The sequence below is a fragment of the Stegostoma tigrinum genome, chromosome 9, assembly GCF_030684315.1.
Source record: "Stegostoma tigrinum isolate sSteTig4 chromosome 9, sSteTig4.hap1, whole genome shotgun sequence".
NCBI lineage: Eukaryota > Metazoa > Chordata > Chondrichthyes > Orectolobiformes > Stegostomatidae > Stegostoma > Stegostoma tigrinum.
In genome coordinates this window covers 42,105,555-42,128,833 of record NC_081362.1, presented here as the reverse complement: position 1 = coordinate 42,128,833, position 23,279 = coordinate 42,105,555, and the positions used below count along the sequence as shown (strand labels likewise).

The window sequence follows — 23,279 nt, the reverse complement described above, 5'->3', positions numbered from 1 at the left end:
GAATAAATATCTCAAAATGCTAACTGAATAAAAACAGACAGGAGGTTTCTAGGCAATTGTCATCTTTCAGCCAATATCACAAAAAGACGTTATCTAGTTATCTATTGCAATTTTATGATGTGGGCTTTTATTGTGCACACGCTGCTCTGTTCCCTTCCTGTACAACCGTGACTCCATTTTAAAGGTAATTGATGGAGAATTGTGCTGGAGTGTTTGAGGTCAGGAAAGCCCCATCACAAACTCCACTCTCTCACCACTGATGGCCTCCATCTGTTTAGCTGATACCTCAGGCAGAAGACTCACCTGCCAAAAGCCAAACATCCAATCTTTGGCTCAGAATTCATTGCCCTTAATTCAAAAGGTTTCCGACAATTGAGTAACTTTATAAATGCCAGTACAAGTTTGTGATCATTTTTGGAGACGGTTTGAATCCCCTCTGCTTACAACTGAGGACCCCATTTTAGTAAATGACTCTTTTACTTTCAGGAACGGGAGTGAATTGCAGGCCTTATCTATGGCACCGCTATGAGGTAAATGAAGTTGTATCTTTCTACCTTTCAAAGCCCACAAGCACTACCATCTAGAAGGGCAAAATTAGCAGACAGATGGGAACAGCACCACTTTTCAAGTTCTCCTCCAAGCCACACACCATTCTGACTTGGAAGTGTATCACCATTCCTTCAGTCATTGGCTCAAAATCCTGCAATTCCCTCTCTCAGGCATTGTGGGTCTGCCTACGGTATATGGAATCAGTGGATCAAGAAGGCAGTTCACCACCACATTCTCAAGAGTCACTAGACATGCGAATAAATGCTGGCCCAGCCAGCAATGCCTACATCCCACAAATGAATAAAAGGAAACCTCAAGGCACTAAGAGCCATCCAGAGAGGGGAATTTCACAATTGCCAAAAGGAGGTAGCAATTTCCATGCTCTCTTCTGAAGGTACATGCTGTCACTTTGTAGTTGCTGATATAAGATCAGTAGTTTCCCCATCATTAGGCTGAACAAACCTCACTAAAGAGTCAGATATTGTGACACATTCCTTGGGCTTTCTTTTTCCTCTGTTACTACTTTATTAGAGAGGGATTGGTTATCTCAGTTCACTGGACAGCCAGAGAGATGCCAATAGTGTGGACTCAATTCCTGCATCTGCTGTGGTTACCAAGAAAGGCTACCCTTTCTGAGCCTCTTCCCTTGTTCAATGTGTGGTGACCCTCAGGCTAAATCACCGCCAATTGTCTCTCTCTAGTGGTCCAGCAGGAAGATGGCAACATCACCTTCTCATTGTATTAAATAGGTTTAACTTTATAACAGGTACAAATCAAATACAAGAATGAAAACTCACCAATGTCTACCATGATTAGATTTTGGAGCAATGCTCCAGTGGAATGTGACACACTAAGTGACCAGATTATCCTCGGATTGAGCCTGAGCTATTGAGGACAGTCAGTTGTTACTGTGATGTGCAATCTTATCAGTTACTTCCTCCCCCCAGGGACTACACAAGAACAACTTCCAAACAAACATCACTGCACACCTTAATTTTCATACAGCAAAAAAAACTTTATTGTAGGGAATACAAAATACATGTTTCTGAATCCATGGTGACTAGCTGAAACAGAATACATTTCATAGCAGCATATATACACCGTTAGTACAATGTCTGCATACAGCATTGTAAAAGGATGACAAGGTGCTCAGTATTCTCATGGCAAGCATAATGATTGTTCAGAAAGATTAAAGTATGATTGAAAAAAACAATTTGTCACTTTACAAGTTTATTTCTATGACTCTTTTAAGTGGAGAGCAATCTGCTTTCTTTTTACATTTGTGACATTAAACAAGGGGATTTCACCAGATTTTGGCCGTACTTCGTAATTATAGCAAACACGCAGAACTACTCAGAATATGCTATAAATTATGTCCTTTTGATTTTTGGAAACACTAGGGTTCATTTTGTGTTAATGGGCTGCCAATTATGATGTCATGTGCAAGAAAGTAAAAATATGTAAGTAAAGTACAATCCATCGTGAGCAGCATATGTCTGAAAGCTCCCAATTGGTCCCATGTCCCAGTTCTGATTTTTACAGTCAGTAATGGTGCAGTTAGACCTAGCAAAGTCCCGTCTGATCCTACTGCAGGATTCCACTTCATTTACCTTCTCTACAAAAAGAAGAATTGCATTTTTTAACAAAGCTTCATTTTGCATCCAGGATGGTACACTATTGTTTAATAAGTGGTAGGATGTGGGCTCATTCACAGGAATCTTTACATGACAAGTGGTAGGCAATGAAGGGGAGGTAAGGTGAATTCCCCACAAGCAGGAAATTAATATTAGCATGTGAGACCCCTGAGTTTTTCCATCACACGCGCAGATGAACCTCCTTGCTGGCCAGTCATAGAGTCAAATAGGTGGATTCCTGATAGTTAAACCACTTGCTCACTGTCTCACCCAAAAAGCAATGAACAGTGTGAAGCAGAGTCAATAGATGAACGAAACTAATCGAAATAAACTGGGGTAACAAAAGTATTGACGGGCTTTAATTCTGTCCACAAATGACATTTTACTCGCAAGACCACTTCATTTCTTTAACAAAATAAAGTCGTTAAAGTGAATTCAGATAAATTCTGACATTCTTTATTTCTATACCTTTTAAAGGGATTTTGTGTGCACAGTGCATATTGAGAATATCATCAGAGATACACCTCAGAGGAAATAATAAGCCCTCCAGTATGATGGAACTGAATGAATGCATAGACAGCTGAGGCCGTACACTCTGGGTTAATGATGGTATCAACTGATGTTAATTGAGCTTCAGCGCACTGTCAGATTCAGTATACTCCAAGACATTGCTCTGGATTATGTTATCAGCACAAAATGCTTAAATAAATAGACAAATAAAAAAAAACAGAAATTGCCACATAAAAGCAAGCGTTTAAGCAACCATTGGCCTATGCAATCATTTGATTTTTAAAAAATGTTCTTGATGAAGAATCTTATTTATTGACAACTCTTAATGCATTTGTTAGCATTATTTATTTTAGAAAAAAATAATCAGTCACATTATTACGAACACTGCAAAGCTTGTTTGTTGGCCAGCAGGAAGGGCAGTGTGACCCAACTGCAATTCTGAAGGGGCCAATTAAGAAGAGTGGAAAATGAGTTGTCAAGAATTTCCTACTTGCAAGCCAAAAATCCCTGAAAGGTAAAAAAAACTAAATCTGCCTGGCAGTATTCAAAAAGTGGCAGGTGTGAATGCACAGCAATCATTTCAATAACAATTTAAAATCGTGAGGTCATCCCATAAAAACTACACTGCTCTAAGCAGTTCCCACAAGTGCTTACGTTCCCCCTCCCCTAGTAAATCAACAAGTTCCTTTAGGTTGTGGGTAGGGGATGGTCTTTATTTGTTATATGCATATATATCTGACAATAAGTGTGTAGCTTAGTTAGCCTTATAAAAAGGCATTGTCCTATTTATATGGAATGTCTTCATTTGCTTTCATTGATCTGATAGTAGAATGCAATTAACCCACAAAACTGCTGTCAGACATTGAGTTCTCTTGCATATCCTGCCTTCATTTCCTTTCAGCCACTCCAGTGCAGCCGATTGCTAAAATCTCCATAAGAATTTGCAAATTTGACAGGGTCCTATTAAATCTCATAAGACAAAAAGCAGTCCTTTAAAATTCCTACAGGACCGTTTCACTTATTGAATAGCATATCCTTCAGGAATATTTTAGTGGGAGTCTTAACTACTGACAAGTGGAGGTGCCTCACTGCATTGCACAGCTTCAAGTGTTACATATGAAAGTTTGATAGAAAAAAAACAGTGCATTAGCACAGAGAAATTCTACGGAAAAGGTGCCTCACCAGAGAGCTTTTTTATATCAAATATTTAAATGTTTTAAGTTATGAATCTCATAATTTTCAAGCACTAACTTTAAAAAAAATTACATTACATTGATTCCCTTCAGAAGGGAGAATGTCCACATAGCTTCAGTTGGTTGGAACTTCGTCGATGGTGCTCCAGTCTCACCTTGCTGAGTGGGTGAGGCAACCTTGTCAGGTTTTACTCCAATGGCCCTGTCCATCTGTTTGTCCATCTGTGTATCACTGTGGCTGTAATTGAGACAGATAATAGCCGTAATACCTCACCTACAAGGATAAGATTTGGCGAATTAATAGACAAATATAAAATCAGAGCAAATGTTTGAATTCCAGAGATCTTAGGAACTGTCTTTTCTTTTAAAATAAAGTTTCACTAATTGTAATCAGCAGCCAATAGTCTGTTCATTCATTACAGGTATAGCTAGGATAGATAATCCTCCAGGATTACCCTGGACTCTCTAGAAATTAAAGCCAATCACAGGACCCTACAGCTAGCTACCAAGGAGAAACATCATAGGGGCTTTGTACATTGCAATTGTTAAAATTCTCTGAACATTTTCTATTTGTATTTATAAAACTGGGGATATTGGAAAATGTTTTCATCACTGTACTAACTTTACTCAATTGGGTAATGAAGAGATTGTTTCTTTACATTTGGCATGAGAAAGGTCTGTCTAGAGATTAGTGTTTTAGGCAACCAGTGGGCGGACTGTGGGGTCAAGACAATTGAAGACAATTGGCCACGCAATGACACCTCCAGGAATATGACCAATCAGCAGATGTAATGCTGGGGAAAGTGACAAAGGTGTGGACAGTTATGACCCTTTTAGTGTATCAACCAACAGTTGCTGTAACTGGTCTGGCACTACTACAGTATACCACAAAAAAAATTCTATCTTCCACCTCTCTCAGATGCTAGGTTGTGACCGTCATAAGTGAGCCAAATTCAACAATTGTATCTGATGAATCAGCAGTTCCAGCCATCTACCAAACCTCACTCCCAACAACAGGATAGACATGGTTGGTTTAATTCTGATTCAGCATTACTGCTTTCACCCCAAGGTGCCACTGTGCTGACTGCACTCTCTACAGCAAAGCTTAGTAGAGAATATATATGTGTCACACCAACCCAGCATCTCTCAATGCTCACGTTTGAGGTTGGGGACTTGCAGTATTCTCAGGAGTTTAATCATTTACATGAGCTAATTTCTGACCTACTTTGTTCTCTGATTATAGTTACGTAAAATCAATTGTAATGAATGAAAACAGTCGCCATTTCAGACAAGGTATTTCATGGCTTATGCAGCATTGAATTCAACTCATTCTTCTCCAATCAGACACACAAGAGGAGCTAAATTAGACAGCTCCCAAAAACATGCACAGGAATTGCTATGCACAATTAACCCATGCCTGTCGAGCACAGAACAGGCAGCAGTCCAACTCTTTGCTGCTGACTCATTTCAATTATCCTTGTATCCAGCCAGCACTAACTGTGCTGTTCATTGACTGGACACATCAGCACAGGGCCAATATCATGAGTAGTTGGCACTACATGAAAGCTGCCTGAAGCTTTTAAAGGAAAGATGCATTGTAGCGGGATCAGGTGCTAGGAGTCATGGTTGAAGATAATCTGACCTACGAAAGATTAAGAAATAGCATTATGGGTAGAAAGTGGACTCCGAGGTTTTCAGACATTGTCCAAGCAGTGAAACAGAGCCAAGATGGCCTGTATCATCAGGTAAACAGGAAATAAAGAGTTACAGTGAGATTAATGTCAGGAGTCAAACCCCATGGATATGGACAAGGACAAGGTAGAGTAAGAAGTACACACTAGTGGACAAGTCAAAGAATGCATGTAAGTCATTTTTTTCTAAAAACAAACTGTAGTCACACCTCAACTTTCCTCAAATAATCACATCCCACCACTCTTCACACTAACAATCAATCAGGTAACAACAAGTCAAAATTCCTGTACTTCACCTCACGATCATATGCTGACAAAAACTACAGGCCTAATATGAAAATATCACCCTCACACACTGAACACCGCTACAGACCTGTCTGCCACACCTCATGCTCACACACTGAACACAGCTGCAAACTTGTCACTCACACCTCATTCTCACACGTTGAACACACAGTTACAGATTTGTCTCCCACACCTCACCCTCAGACACTGATCAGTGCTAAGAACAGTCTCCTACATGTCACCTTCACATATTGAAAGAAAGCTACTAACATGGTGCCCAAATGTGGAACATTTGGTTACACTAAAGGTGTTATATAGACATAAGCATTTGCAGTCATAGTTTGTGGTATTGTTTAGGATGAGCATGAAGAATCATGAATTAAGCAAGATATTAGTGAGCTGCCAGTTCTATTGCAGCAACATTTTGCATGGTCAAAATTGACACTTGGATGCAGCGGACAGCGAGGTAAGGTAACTAAAGACAAGACTAGTAAGCAAGTACTGGCATGAGTTCTGAGAGTGGGCAGACAGGAAGGTGCAGGGATTTAGGGTCAGGGATCTCATGTACACCGAATTCTGTTACTCGAAAAGTGGAGACCACACAGTTGCACATAGATCTATAGTATGAGGTAGTTGGGTTTGACTGATGGTAAATAAGGAGTGGGGGTTTGAATCTAATGAGGGGTTGTGGATAGAAAATAAAGTGATAGTGTAAGATTGGATAAGGTGCCAGAGTTTTGAATGGATTATATTTCTGTAGGAGGTTGAAAAATCATCAAAGAGATTACTGAACAAGTCAAGCTTGGAGGTGATGAAAGCTAGGTGGAAATATAATGGCTGAAATGAAGTAAGAGCAGAAGTGGAACTGCATTTAAGCAATCTTGATGATGGTTTAGATAAAGTCTTAAAGTTCAGCACTGAGTCAAGCAGAAAAGTAATAGTGCATACCAATAGGCTTACCTTCAGTAAGCAGCCAGGCAGGAAAGGCCTAAAATGGGAAACAACCGGATGGGGCCTTGTCAGTGTTATACTGGAGGAAGTTAATGTCAAACAAGCAGAATGGAACTGTCGTTGTGGCAAAGAGAACAGAACTGAACGTCAGCAGCAGGGCTGTGAAAGCTAAGATCAAGTGTCCTTAGGAAGCATAAAGGAAAGACAATAATTTAGAAAAAATACTTTCTAAAATTCAAAATGTTCAAAAATTGAACTCAACACAAGAAAAAAAAAATCAGGAAATGGATGGGAAGGATAAATTATTTATGTTTTTAACCCTAACTCCACATTCACCCTGCATAATAACTGCAGCTACTGTCATTATGACAAATTAGAAACCCAAAGTACTTCTGGACAAGTTGAACTTTTAATTCCAACTTTTCTTTTAAAAGTAAGGACTGCAACAACTAGATGACTGTCTGGCAGAGTCCTATGTGAGCCCATGAAAGGTGACACCAATTGGTGAATAAAGGAAACTTCAAACAGAAAGACTAAAAATGAAGAGATAATGAGAAGCTGCCTAGCCCCCTCTCTGGAAGCAATTTCCAGCAGATATGATTGTGTTTTACCTTTAGAGATAGTACAAGAAGAAGGTTAAACACCGAATGCAACTGTTGGTATGTTGGTGGCCTGATATACGAGAGAGTGAGCTTGTACGCTGTGGGGCCACAGATTGAGAACAACAATTAAATGCAAAAAAAGACACTCTCTCATTCAGAGTACAGCCAGCCAGCTAGCTACAAAAGAAAGCAGGACCAAACAATTCTAGTCAGCCAGCAAAAAAGCCAAGAATCTCAAAATTCACAGAACAGTCACCAAAGTTACCCATACCATCCTATCTAATGGCCATCACATTGTCTCTCTTCACAAATTCAGAGACTGATCCATATATCATTTTTTTTCCCTCATTTTTATCATATATTGGACTCACTTCTTATTCCTAATCTATTATCATCATAGAGTCTCTACAGTGTGGAAACAGGTCCTTCAACCTAACAAGTCCACACCGACTCTGTCAGCATCCCACCTGGATCCATCCCCCTATAACCCACCTGATTTACACATTCCTGAACGCTACAGGCAATTTAGCATGGCCAATCCACCTAGCCTGTACATCTTTGGACTGTGGGAGGAAATCAGAGTACCTGGAGGAAACCCACACAGACATGGGGAGAATGTGCAAACTCCACACAGACAGACCCGAGGGTGGAATTGAACCCAGGTCCCTGGCAGCGTGAGGTAGCAGTCCTGACCTCTGAGCCACTGTGCCACTCCATGAGTTTCCACTTATAGATCTTCTGAGTTTGGGAGCTTTGCTGCTTCAGCATTTTGTTTTTTGTCTGACAAATGAGGGCATTACAACAATCTGATCTTTAAAGGCAAACAGGGTCTGTTTTGGCTTTCGGGCCTGGCTGTGATCTAATGCTGGTCAATAAAGTACTGCCAGTATCCAGTGGCAAAATAATTTTCCTCAGCGCATTCTTTACTACTATACTTTTTGTAACTCCAGTAGTCAGTTTGCTGTCATCATTGAGCACAGAATGAACTTCGCATGTTCTGGGGACATTCATGGTGACATTCATGGTGACAATAATGTAAATGTAAAAACAGTATTTTTTCCTATATTGCATTATTATTTCTTTTTGCAATTCGTAATTAATAAACTCACTTCATTGTTAACCCAAAAGCGCCAGATTAAATTGGTTCCTTATAAAAGATCATTTTTTGGGGGTCTGGAAGAAAGGCATCCCAGAAAGAAGGGCTCCTTTCTAAATTAACCTTGTTGCAAGCAACCAAGGAGACAGGTAAATGAAGCACCAGTTCATCCATCCTCACCAAGAATCTTAGAGATTTGGGGAATCCTGTCTGGAGTAGTAACAAATTGGAGAATCTTACATGGGTCTGGTTGTAACACTATGTTCACTCAGTTGATAGGATGCAACTCTTAGTTTCTATATTCTAGACTGGTGGGAATGGAAGGCCTAATCAGTGATTGAAGAGCTGGATGAAAGCAAAAATACAGAGTGGTGGAGAGCAGTCATTCCCACCTCATCTTTTTAAATGCATCTTTAATGAAGTGCTGAATCTCCATGTCATTGCAAACGATGTTGTTTCCTCAAGTTTTGCATAATACTGAAGTTCCCCATGCTTTTCTTAATTGATCAGAAGGCCGGTAGAGAATGCTGCCTTTTGATGATCAGGAGATGGAGTGGGAGGGAGGAGGGAAAGTGGGGAGGGCAAGCAAGGATTTGTTATGTAAAGTTTAGTAATTCAGGAAAGGCCCCATATGTTGACTGCATTTCATTTTTGATTACCGTTTAATTAGTTTCTACAATTGATGGCACTATTTCTCAAGTACATACATGTATATGGTTGTACCATCTGCCTATAACATAGTTCTCAAGAATTTCAATTAGTTGTTTTATTTCTTACTACAAGCAAGAAAGTAGAAAGCGAGCCCTACCTTTCTGTTGACATATTTGTTGTTCTTCACTAAAATAAAAGTGGCAGGGTTTTGTGGGCCACAACTCATGGACATTTCTGTTGTTGTGGCATTGTTTGCTGTGCCTCATACAGTTTACCACACAGCATTTTTTTTTTAATTTTGAAGCTGGCTAATGTGAAAATGCTTTCAGAATGCTGCCTGCTTGCCTATGCCTGTCTCTCCAATAGGATAGGAAGCCCAACATCCAAACTTTGACAGCTAACCCTGAACTCCAGCTGTTCCAATGAGTAACTGTTTTAAAAAAGAGAGTAAATGTCTGTGTTAACTTTATTACTTTGCAAATTACGACTAAAGGTGAAATGTTACTTTTTAAAAATATCTCAATATGTAAAACAGGATAATTTAACTAAACACCTAAAATTGCTGGCTTTTTTGTGCTTTGTTTTTGTGTCACGGTCCGGTTTAAATGAGACCGTCCCTCAGACAGTGTGGCGTACGCTTTTGCTTATCTGTGCATCCATGGCTGTTTAACTAATAAATAAGCTATTCTAATGAGAGGGAGAGGCTGCATCGGAGTTTTTAAAAAAAGATGGATGTAAAATGGCTTTCCTGGTTTTACTGTAGCATATTTTAAGCAATTTATTCTTTGTAAGAATTTGCTTTATTTTTGCAGTATTTGTTATCTTACTTTTCTCACGCTATCTAGACTTATTAAAGCAGTTTTTTACATTTTGTTTCTTTACTAAACAGAAAAAACTTGTCTACCTTCTTTATGTTTTCTTCAAATTTTTCCCCTCCTGTCTAGGCAGTTTTAGCTCCTTGCTATTACTGATACCCGTTATTCTTCACGAGATAGTGTGTTGAGATAGTGTCGACTGATACTTGAATACAAGGACCTGATCCCACAACCACAGGTGCACTGTCCAGTAACCGCTACTGCATTGTAAGCAGAAGTGCAAAACCGAGTTGTGTCTGCCTCTGTGTCATAGAGGTGCAGGTGTCTTAAACCCCCTCAGGCTACCTCAGCTGAGATCAGTTAGCTCAGTATTGGCTACACAACAAATTATGATATCTTGATTGGGATCTTGGTTCTTTTCTATTCCCTCCACCCACTGTCAGCTGTGAATTATAAGTGAATGTTTGATTGTTGTACAGAATCCTGGCGCCTCTGCAGACCCTGTAAGCAAATCTTCTTGAAGTGGTATAGTCCCACTCAAAGACAGTGTTCCTGTTATCAGTGTAGTATAATGGCTTGGGTCTGACTGTGTGATATCCTAATAGGACACAACATGCATCAACAGGAAGTGACGCATGTCACACAACTGTCTTATGAGGAGAAATTGAGTAGGTTGGGCCATACTCATTGGAGTTTAGTAGAATGAGAAAAACTTGCAATATGCGCATGCCTTATCACTGTGCTCTACCGAACATGAATTAGGAAGTGTGAAGGAAAGCCCATCTCTCTTCACCACATGGAATGTTCTGTCTGAGCTAAAACCCATGGTTCCATAAGGTCATCCAATTGCATGCTAATAAGATGTAAATTGCCCTTGAACTGCTCTGTACTGCCGATCTGTGCCATAGGTACAATTAGCGAATGCCTATCTTCTGCCCTTCCCTCACCGCATCCCAAAATCTCCCCTTCCCCCACCGCATCCCAAAACCAGCCCAGTTCGTCCCCTCCCCCCACTGCACCACACAACCAGCCCAGCTCTTCCCGTCCACCCACTGCATCCCAAAACCGGTCCAACCTGTCTCTGCCTCCCTAACCTGTTCTTCCTCTCACCTATCCCTTCCTCCCACCCCAAGCCGCACCTCCATCTCCTACCTACTAACATCATCCCACCTCCCTGACCTGTCCGTCTTCCCCGAACTGACCTATCCCCTCCCTACCTCCCCACCTATACTCTCCTCTCCACCTATCTTCTTTTCTCTCCATCTTCGGTCCGCCTCCCCCTCTCTCCCTATTTATTCCAGAACCCTCACCCCATCCCCCTCTCTGATGAAGGGTCTAGGCCCGACACGTCAGCTTTTGTGCACCTGAGATGCTGCTGGGCCTGCTGTGTTCATCCAGCCTCACATTTTATTATCCTGAACATTATGGGCAATTTAGCTTGGCCAATTCACCTAGCCTGCACATCTTTGGACTGTGGGAGGAAACCCTTGCATACACAGGGAGAATGTGCAAACTCCACACAGTCGCCCAAGGGTGGAATCAAACCCGGGTCCCCGGCACTGTGAGGCAGGCATAACCACTGAGCCACCGTGCTGCCCGAAACATACAAGAGTTTTAATGAAATTGACATGTTAAATGGGGTAAAGTTGTTTAAGTCTTATGGGAGAGTGTAGAACCAGAGGGCATAATCTCAGAATAAGGTTCATACATTTAAGACAGAGATGAGGAGGAACTTCCTCTCTCAGAGGATGGTGAATCTATGAATTTCTGTACTGAAAAGGGCTATGGAAGCTGGGTCATTTATGTATATTCAAAGCTGAGACAGACAGATTTTCAATCAGTAAGTAAATCAAGGATCATGGGAAAAAAGCAGGAAAGTGGTGTCGCAGCCCCTGGTCGCTAAAATACAGATAGCTTGACAACTTGGCGAATAAGCCAGGAATGCTGGGTACATTGGCCAAGTAAAACTCTGAAGTCACAAAGCCATACACACTGCAAACACAGTAACCAGGTGCTAATGAAATTAGCATAATGTAAAAGGCAACAGTTATCCTGGACAGACGTATCCCCAACAATTTATCAACCGAAGGACAGCCCAACCAGAAAGGCACCAGGTCCTGCTACACAAACAAACAAACAGTAGCAAGCCATCCAAATGATTGACAATGTTTTAAACTATTAAGTGTGTCTCCCTGATTGGCCACACCTACAGATAGGTTGTTGACTTGCTCACCGAGCTGGCTTGTTTTTCTTCAGCCATTTCATCACCATGCTAGGTAACATCGTCAGTGAGGATTCCGATGAAGCGAGGTTATTCTACTCCGCTTTGAATTTATATTGTCCAGTCCATTATGGTGAGTACTGTCATTTCCAGTTCTGTTCTGTATCTATTTGGAATGGGGTCTAATTCTGTACATTTGTTGATTGCATTATGGGGTGAAATCTATGCCTCTAGGAATTTCTGTGCGCATCAATGTTTGGCTTGGGCTACCAGGTTACGTTGTCCCAGTTAAACTGATGGCCTTCATTGTCCGAGTGTACTGATTTTAGGGAAAATTTGTCATGTCATTTTGCTGCTTGCTGATGTCTGTGTATTCTGATGGTTAGTTTCCTTTCTGTCTGTCTGAGGTAACGTTTGTGGCAGTCGTTGCATGGTATTTTGTGAACCATGTTTACAGCCAACATAGTCCACAAAATACCATGCAACCTGAATAACCTGACTTCATCGAAGCCGGCACTGATGATGTTACCTAGCATGGCGACAAAACATCTGAACAAAAACAAGCCAGCTCGGCAAGCAAGTCAACAAGCTCATCCACAACCTAGGCTACAAATCTTTGCAAAAACCTCAAATACCTCAAGTTCCAGAAAACCATGCAAAAATGTACAAAAGCAGGGTTTACCTGCAGACCGATTTCTCTTGGATCTTTTTGGACCTTCTGAGGAGACAAGCATGGCCAAAGGCAGAAACTGGTTGACTGTCTGGAGGGTGAGAGGAAGAGAGAAAGCAGCTTTGCAGTCCCAAAGAGACAAAGAGTGACTATGCAAATCCACCAGAGATTTGGGAAGTATTGTAAGCTTAAAGGGCTAAACAGGATTAGAGATAGTACATTTAGTATTAAAGGTTATTGTAACTTGTTTCCTAATAAAGTTGAGACTATTTATATGAGTACTGGCTTGTGTTCATAGTGATTTAACTGCTTCAATATTGTGGGACACCTGGGCAAATTCATTCATAAAATTTTGGTGTGTTTGTGTTTTCCCGACCTCAGCAGACTCAGTTAATATTTTAAAAGAACAACAAGACCAAGAATATTATGTGGTGACAGTGATTGAAATAACTATTTGGGAAATTCTCTGCCATAACCACAAAGTTTTATGCAGGTCACAGGGACCAATCAAGCAGAATCTTGGCTGAACTGAAGCTAAAGATTTACATTATTATCACACTACTTCCAATCTTGCTGAGTGGTGAACCAGTCAGTACAGTGGTGTGTGTAATGGACAGCTGTGCAATTAATATCCTAGTCAGGTAAGAGATTCACAAATAAAAATCTATATATGGGAAAGTAATAGAAGCACTTGATGCCTGCTTTAGTCAACAAAATCACGTATTGTTGAGCAAGCTAAATTTAAAAATGGAGAGGGTAAAATATTGATGCTTCTTTCAATGATTTGTATAGATTTGCAAAGAACTGTGAGTTCAAAAGAGGAACTAACCAAGAACAGTTATTTTCAGAGTTTTAGATGAAGCATTGTCTGACTACTTATAGTCAAGCGATGAATTAACATAGACAAGGCAATTCAACTGAGCAGACAAGCTGAGGTCAGGAAGTAAAATCAGTGACTGGGGTGAAGGAAGAACCATAGCCCAAAAGCAATCAACTCAGTTCAATTGTTAACTTTTAAAGCAAAATATAGCTAAACATAAAGAGGGGAGGAGGGAGAACATACATCAACTATCCCAGCAAGCTGTTTTTGCTGTAGCTAAAAAAACACACAGGCATGGAAATTGTCCTGGCAAAGAGGACAATATTGCAAGGAGGAAGATCACTTCTAACCTGTGTTGCTGCAAACAGCATGTGCTAAAAAGTCAAGATAGAAGCCCTTAAAAGTGACACGATTCATTAACTAGAAAATATCAATGCTCTGGCGATGCCTTTGCTTGGCAAGACCAAGAATACAGTAAGACCTGCTTTAAGTTAAACTCAGATGCAGCTGTTTCAGTTGAACTGAGGTTGGAAAAAAAGCTTTTTTCAGTCAATGTGCATACAACTATATCGGCTAGGAATACAGAGTCCAAGATTACGGTCAACTAAATGCATGTGTTCAATATAGGAAGAGAAAAAGCACTGAAACCTTTTGATTCTAAATCAGAACTGCTCATTCTTTAGTGGAGAGCCTGTAATGACTTAACATCTGATTTTCAGAATAAAGGTGCTGGAAAGGCAGGACGATCAGCCTGAAAACTGAATTTCCAAAGCTGTTTATAGGACTAGGAAGAGCTGCATACTTCCATACAGTGATGGACAGAAAGTGTGGATGAATAAACTGTGCATCCCATTCACTGACAGAGCTCTGTGGTAGTAAAGAAAGAAGCACTGTCTGCTACATGGACTTGTGAATACTTTGCAAATTATGTTCTTGGTCCTCACTTCAAGACAGAGACAGACTATCATCACTTAGTCACAGTCAAAGCAGTTGCAAACACTAAGCAACTAGCAAAAATGCTTCCACAGGTACAACAATTCAGACAGGCTGCATCAAAGGATGAAGTGAAAGTCGTCATAGTTCCAGAGGACCATAGACCTCTCCCTCTTCAGAGAGAGGCAACTGGAAGTGAGTTTAAACCAAGTGTTACCACACCTCAGGCAGGGGGTGATGTTGAGAACCTTGGATCTTCATGGTGACCTTAGCCAACAGAAGAATCAAGTTTGTGCTGTTGGCTTCATTGTGCACTGCCAACCAGCCATCTAGCCAACTGTGCTGAACAGCTAGCATTGATGTTATGCATGTCCCATTCTTACACAGTACTATAAACAAAGAGGACACCTCACTCCACCAGTCAATTTATTCATGTACGATCACAGATAAATATTCTGTTCAGTGGCCAGGTCTTTCAGTATCATTCTGAGATGATATCAAGCTACATTACTTGTGGTATTCATTGTTAGGAATAAGAGAGCCGTTGATGTCATCTTCCTTTCCATCAAGACCATGGGGAAGTCTTTGGATGAAGATCTTCAGACACAAAGTCAAATAATCTTCATAGTAGTAATTACTAATCCCAATGGATGAAAGTCAAGCACTGCAGGGTCACATGCCTTCAATTACATAATTGAAGGAGATCTTGTCAATAATTAGAATCCCAGACCTTGTAATCTTGGACAATGGATCACAGTTTGCTAATAATACTTTAATGAGTTAACACCATCATATGGATTTGTCCATCAGCCAATGGTAAAGCTGAAAGAGCAGTGCTTTCGGTGAAAGTATTGCTTAAGTAGAATAATGATATTAAACTTGGAATGCTGTGAAAATCCACTTTAAAATGGCTTAGATCCATATGACCTCTTCATGGGAAGGAGACTGGGGATTCAGTTCCCTACTCTCCCACACAGGCCCCTGCCCTGTGTCCAAGATCATGATGTGAACAACATGAGGGACAAAGACGATGACCACCTTTACAGTGAGATGTGGAACTATGACAAGTGTCACAAGTCTGCAAACTACCAAACCTCCAACCAAAACAGCCAGGTTGAATTTGAGACCAAGTTTCTTACAGACACAACATCCAGTCAAACCTCATTCAAACCAAAAGTGAGATGGTGTGATAGAACAGATGCATCCTGTTCCTACACAAGAGGCAAATTTTCTACACAGCTGAAGCAGTCATCAACATAGTCAAACAGACCAGAGATGGTGTGTACATTGAGAGAGCCAGAATACAGCCTGATTGCTGACCCAGAGTTACTGTCAGTTATCATTCCACCCAGCAAGATCCAGGACACTGCATTCACAATCTCCTCCAAAGGAGCTGAGAACACATTCAAGTACATTAGTGAGACTGCCACAACAGTTTTCACTGTAAAAAAGCAAATCAGAGACTTGGGAGGACTTTGGTTGGTGGGGGGGGGGGGGTGGATGTAGTATTCGGGATTAAGTCTGACTGTGTAATATACCGATGAGACAGAATATACCAAAAATAATTGATACATTGTCAAATGATCAGCTGTCTTTTGTAGCTTCATAGCAAGATGAAGCCACAGTAAAAGATTCTTCTTCCGTACATATCTTCCTTACTTCAGCAGACTCTAAATATTTTTAAGTAGCACAGCAAGACCAAGAATATTATAATAAGTACCTTATTTGGGCTGAACTACCAGGATGTATGGGAGTGTACACCACCTCCCACTCCCAAGAAATATTCTTTGTTTGCTACACACTAGAGGAGGTTTTAGGGCTAATATCTGGGATTGAATTTCAGACCACTGCACTGGGAATGCTGAATTCTTACAGAGCAAAAGCTCCTACCTGTTGGCAATCATCAGTAGTGTTCAATGTTGCTTTGTAATACAGAACCCAAATATTGCTGAGAAAAGAGACTGGATGTCAAAGAACTTCATCTTCCACTCATCAGGACAAGAATCACAAGAATAGCAAATCTCAATGGAAATGACAACTCATACTGCACGAGAAGAATGTGCCAATTCGTTAGCAAGTAGATCTCATTTGTAGAGGCATTGCCATGAAGAGTACACCAAACTGCCAAGATTTTGTTTAACTTCAAACCAGGCAAGTCAACTCTGATTGGTCGAGGAATTAGCGCAGAGAAAGGCTGTCTTCCAAACAAAAATAACACAATGTGTGAAGGGACTTGACCTGAAACATCAATTTTCCTGCTCCTCTAAAGCTGCCTGGCCTGCTGTGCCCCTTCAGCTTCACATTGTGTTGTCTCTGACTCCATCATCTGCAGTTCTGCCTATCTCACAATGTGTGAATATGTTCTTTCTGTTTGCAAAGGACAGGGCCCTGCACATGAAGACATGTAGTTTCCAGTAATCCAAGTGAGCCAAACTCTAAGCCTGACTGATCATCTTATATTCAGTGTATTAAATTCAAAAATCTATCAAAATATTGTAAAGTATGTTTTGTACTAAAACAATTAATGAATTTTGAAATTATCGCAAGTCAATATACTTTGCATTTTAAAAGTTTTCAGGGAATACAATTGTAACTGTAAAATTTACTCCCAATTGTCATTTGGTTGACAAATATAATCACAGGATTATCTTATTACACCCAAGTTATTATTTATTTAAGTATAGTCGATCCTGTGTATGAAATATATTTCCACTCTGGTCCCAAATACCGTCCTCACACCCACACCCACCTCCAACCCTCCCCCAACCTTTATAACTGAATCCAATCAAAACAAATCCCACTGGTACTTTGGGCTACTGTCCAAGAAATATGTCCATTTTATGAGCTTGTCTGTGTTGCCTGAAGCCAGCGATGTGCCTGGGCATGAATAGTTTGCTTTTGTGTGCTGACTGACCAGAAAGTTCAAAACTCCAAAGAAATTTTCTAACTCAACTGGCATTTCTTTATGTAACCACCACTTTCACTGTACACATCAACATTATTTGGATCCATCATTAATAATAATTTGCACTCAAGGTTACATTGAAGCTGGTGTTATTTGACAGCTTCATTCAAAATTGATCAAAAAAGCATCTGTGCTATGTACACAAAAGGGGATGCTGGTGAACAGTTCCAAGATACAGTGAGAAAAATGAAGATAAGAAGATAGTATGCAAGATATTGCGCCAAGATAAATGAAGGTCATAGGGTACATAAAACCACAGCCGAGCACTCGCATGCTTGGCAGCGAGAAAAAGGAATCTTTGGATGCATCAGGAACATTAGCTCCCTCTTGCCCCGCAGTGTGCTAACCTCGACTACAGCTGTACCATCTTTCACTCCAATGGACTTGCCTTATAGACAAATTGATTTGCAAAGGTTCAAACTGGCAGCTCTGTCTGCTTTGCATACAGAATACTCCTCTGTGTCACAATAAAAGTAGCCTGGCAGACAGTGGGACACAGCAGGAACTGGCCGGTTCAAAGTCCAAACGACACCCTCCCCTCACCCCAGTCTGGTTTGAAAGGTCACCGCATGTCTTGGGAAAGAAACAGTCTCAGGATCTGAGCCTTTATTAAAAGGTCAGTATTATTCAACAGCAGTTAACACACTGGTGCGCAAAAAGAGTGCATGCACACAAAAGACCCTGGGGCTGCTTAGCGATTACAACTGGAAAGGATGGGCATTTGTGAAAAAACACGCCCTGCGCCAGTGTGCACACACTCACTCAGTTATAATCAACAAGGCATCAACAGAAGCTTGAAATGCTTTGGTGTAACACCTTTGCATTATTACAGCAGTTCAAATCGATAAGCAGCACATTCCAGTCATTCCGAGCTCGCTTACAGTCACTTCCGGGTGCCCTTGATGCCCTCATTCTTGTTTGATCCTCAAACGTTTTTCATCTGCCTTTTATTTCCACTACGCTATCGCACTCGATTGGCAAGTTATTTAAAACGCTCCTGTTAACAATTGCCTTAAAATATTTGCCTACTTTTATTGTAAAACGTACAGCTGGTTGTTTTTAAAGCAATATGAAACCTTGTTGTTACTTTTGCTTTCAATCAGTTTTTTTGGGAGAAACCGGCAGGGACAGTGGATATCAAAGTTATAACTAATAATAAAAGAAATCCACGATATAGTGGAAAATGGGGCGTGCGGCTGTTCAGCGGCTTAAAGGATCGATGAGTGGCCGTGCTTTGCAGTATGCATTCGATTGCACATTTAAAAAGCTATCAACTGAACAACAGTAGCTGCTAGCAAAACCTTCAGCAGTTGTGACTACGGTAATATGTAGTCATCATCCACTCAACTCACTGCCTCCGTACCAAAGACAACAGTAGCACAGGCCGGCTTAGGCCATTATAAGGAGGCAAAATATCCTTTTCTCTGGATCTGTTTACGGAAAGAACATTCTTGAAGTGGCACTATATATAAATTGGGTAGACTAGTTTACAGACGAACTGGGAGTTTGTGCCTTTAGGAGATTGCTGGCTGCTGCAGCAGCTGCCTGACGAGACATACGACAAATTCACTTACTGAGTGACACTGGCTTTGTTGAAAAGCCAATTCAATCAAACTGCCGCAACCAGCAAAGTAACAGGCTGCATTCCCTGAATAAAGAACATGAAATCATGCCTACATTTTCAAGTGCACTCAGACCTATCTGTCCTACTACATGAGACTGAAAAGGATGAATGAATTAGATGCAGTAGATTGTAATTAATGGTAAGGCTGTCACTGCATCTCTTCACTGAGTTCTGAGCTTAGCAACCTTCATGTACTTCACCCACTCACAGGACAGTGCCAACAAAAGCTCAGCTTCTGGCTTGAACAGTGGGCATGAATGAAAATAAGTTGAATTTGACACAAACGTGATCATCCCAGCAGCAACCTGCTGTTTAAGTCAAAACAATTAAAATTATACTTACCAATTTTCTTTCAAGTTCTCTCCCCTTCCCGATTCCTCCACTCCTGAAAGCAGTGACTCTCACAGGCAGACAGATCCATCGACAGTCCTCTGACTCCTTGTTCAAGAGGGTGTTCTTCATGTGTGAATCTGGATGTTGCCTGTCAGCTTTCCTTGTGATCACTGGGAAAGGGGTTCTGCTAAAAGTCAGCCTGATCCTGTCATCGCCTACATTACACACAAGAGCTTTTTCAGTATTAGTACAATGTCTGTACATCCACTGGGCATTAGAACCCTCGGCATCCATTGCCAAGGAATAACCAAAGTTCTCATTACCCTACCCTATTATTGGTTAATTCAGCATAAGGCACCACTCATCAGATTCGGGGGGAAAGGTCTCCCTTCGATTTATGCAACATAATAAAACTATTTTAACATGATATTGTAACACGACAAAAACCAACACCACAGAGACTGCAGTGGTTCAAAAAGGTGCCTCATCGTCTGCTTCTCACAGCTAATTAGGGAAGGGGAACAAAAGTTGGCCTCTCCAGCAATGCCCTCATTGGTGAAATAATTTTTAGATGTATAATGTAATTTGTGAGTTTGAGATGGACATAAATGCAATCAGCTTCATCTAAATTCATCAGGTTCAGATGAATTCAGAAACCTAACTTCCAATCTACATTTCTTATTCAAGAATCTTGAGCTTTTTGATTATGTTATAGACAAGATGTTGTTGTTATACCTCAGATACTTGATTTAGAATTTGGGAACTGGTTTTTGACCAATTTATTCATAATGTCAGCTACTTGATTCCCAACAAATAACACCATCATTTTGGAAGAATGTGCAGTTGATGCTCTTCAAAATTGGAGTCCTTTACCATCTTGGTCCTTATCATGCAATTGACTTACTTCAGACATTTATTACCTATCTAAGCAAGCTGACCCTTTAAAATGTAATCATTTGTCCCCTTCTTGTTCATTCACAACAACTTGCCTTCATTTCTCATTGTTTTTTGAAAAGACAGAAATAACGATGGGTTCTTCCGGATTCTCTGATAATGCTGCCAAGCCATTTAATGCTCATGTGACACAGTTTAAGAGAACTCTAAATTAATGTTCATTTTTGCCAAAGCCTTCTCCTTCACACTACACACTCAGTTCAGTTATACATGTACAGGCATAGCCAGTAAACCAGTTAATGGTGATGTCAACTTTGACAAGGGGGCCTCAGAAATGCCCACATTCGTCTCAACTGAGGATTCCCCAGCACTGTAGTTGACAGGGCCCTCAGCTGGGTCTGACCCATCTCTTGTATTTCATCCCTCACCCTCTCTCTTCCCTCCCACACAGCAATAGGGTTTCCCCCATCTTCACTTAACATTCCACCAGCATTCACATCCAGAGGGTCATTAGCTGCCATTTCTACCACCTCCAGCGAGATGGCACCATTGGACATATACTTCCCTCCCCACCCTTGTCAGCCTTCTGCAAGGACCATTCCCTCCAGGACACCCTGGTCTACACCTCCTTCACTACCAACACCTGCCCAGGGCCCCATTGCACCCGCAACCACAGGAGATGAAATACCTGCCTGTTTGCTTCCTCCCTCCTCAGTATCCAAAGGTCCTAACATAGCTTCCAGATGAAGCAGCGCTTTACCTGCACTTCACTCAACCTAGTCTATTGCATTCGTTGCTCATAATGTGGTCTTTTCTACACTGGGGAAACGAAGTGTAGACTGGGTGATCACTTCACAGAACAAATTCTGTCCAAAAAAAAAGAAGACCCTGCGCTTGCAGTTGCCTGCCACTTCAACACATTACCTGGTCCCTGGCAAATGTCTCTGTCTCCGGTTTGCTGCAGTGTCCCAGGGAAGCTCTGCACAAGCTGGAATAAAAGTACCTCATTTTCCACTTGGGAATTCTACAGCCCTTTGGACTCAATAGCGAGTTCAACAGTTTTAGTGCTTGAGGCACCTTCTCCCATGTCCTTACCCCAACACCCACACAACAGGTCTTGTTATCACATTATTATACACTCCCCATTATCAGCCATTCATTCACCTAGTCTGACCACTGTTCTTCTCTCTCTTTGGGCTCTATCCTCACCCATCAATTACTCCTTATCCCCTCCCTCAACCCTATTTTCTGCATAAAAACAACTTTTTCCTAGCTACCACAGGTTCTGAAGAAGAACCAGACCAGAAATGTTAACTCTGATTTCTCTCTATAGATGCTGCCAGACCCGCTGAGATTTTCCAGCAATTTCTGTTCTTGTTTCTGATTTCCAGGATCCACAGTTCTTTCATTCTTTTTTAATGCAGTTAATCAGTTTACGCTGCTGCCACTCTAACCCTGACAGAAAATTTCTCTGTTTTTGGCACCTATCCAATCAACGAGTGGCACGTTCTAAGATAATTTTCTGTGAAGAACCTTAAACTGGGGAGAAATAGGTAAAGATGCAGCGAAACAGTTGAGTTGTGCAGAACGTTTCTGAATTGAGCAATGTGTAAAAAGTCTTAGGAAGTGTTTCCAAGGCAAAAGGGTGGAGGCTGAAGCATTTGCCATTGTGATGGAGAATTGCAAAAAAATTGGCTGCACAGTAGATTGGAATCAGGGATGAATGCTGGAGACACTGCAGAAGTGGGAGCAGTGTGTGACTGAAGGATTTGAAGACATAGATGAGAATATTAAAGATTATATATTGAGGATGAGGAAATAGGAAGAGTTGGCGGGAATAGGTTGCCTTATATCTTGAGTTGTATATTTGGAATTATGGATAATTTTATGCGTAGAAAGAAGCCGTGAAGGCTGGAGGGGAAAACATTGAAAACTGGGGTGAGGTTTTCAAAAATCAAACGTAAGAATAAGGTATTCCAGTAAGTGAATGCTTCAGAGGAGAATGTAAGCAGTCTCATCAATGAGCCAGAAGTGAAGTTTGAAGTTTAGCTCAGAATCAAACAGTGCAACTGCACACCTTCAGGCTCTAACTGGGTGAAAGGTCTGGACAGAAGCGGAATTGGCACCTGAAACACAAAGTTTCTGGTAATAGGGCAAAAATGATACAAGCACAGCTGTAATGTAAACAATAAAGTGCAATACAATCCTATGAGACCAGCTAGACAAACACAGATTTCACAAATTGAAGGCCAATGACAGCAACCTGGAGGAAAATAAATGGAGGCAACAGTCTAATAGCTACTGAAATTCATTGACTGCTCATGCCAGTACTACAGGACTTGACTAGCTGCCAGTTGATGCACATAGTCTTGGATTTATTTCCGATTACCCTTTTTATTTGTGATGTGTCTCAAGATACATAATGTGTAGTAATAATACAAACATAGGAGTTAGGAGCAGAATGAGGCCACTGAGCCCTTTCAGGCTGCTCCACGATTCGATAAGATCATGGCCGATTTCATTTCTCCTCATTCCTGCCTACAAGTGATAACCTCTTTGTTTAGCAAGAATCTATATATCTTTGTCTTGAAAAGAAACAAAGACTTTGCTTCCACCATCTTTCACAGAAGAGAGTTCCAAAGACTCATCACCCACAAGGTGAAATAATTTTGCTTTATCTCTGCCTTATAGGGGTGACATTTAGCTCCAGAATCTCCCACAAGGAAAGCTGAATTTTACAAGGAGCAGCAATCTCGTGCAGATTGCCATTCCACTCCTTTTTTTAATGTAACAATAGAGCTCTGCATTTCTGTCAGAGGATTCCTACCAGGGCTTCTTCAGA

General features: G+C 41.0%; 1 protein-coding gene across 3 annotated transcripts in view; it reads right to left on the bottom strand.

Moving 5' to 3' along the window:
- Positions 1 to 1,559: 1,559 nt before the first annotated feature.
- bcl11aa (BCL11 transcription factor A a) overlaps positions 1,560 to 23,279 on the bottom strand; it is a 195,176-nt gene continuing 173,456 nt past the window's right edge. For 2 of the 3 annotated variants that reach the window (XM_048535801.2, XM_048535802.2), the window contains one exon: positions 1,560 to 4,160. Coding sequence is in view for 2 of the 3 variants with exons in the window: in XM_048535802.2 (XP_048391759.1) it covers positions 4,116 to 4,160 (45 nt within the window). In the remaining variant the exon portion in view is untranslated. The remainder of the gene's footprint in view (positions 4,161 to 23,279) is intronic. The other variant, XM_059648507.1, reaches the window with a different exon arrangement.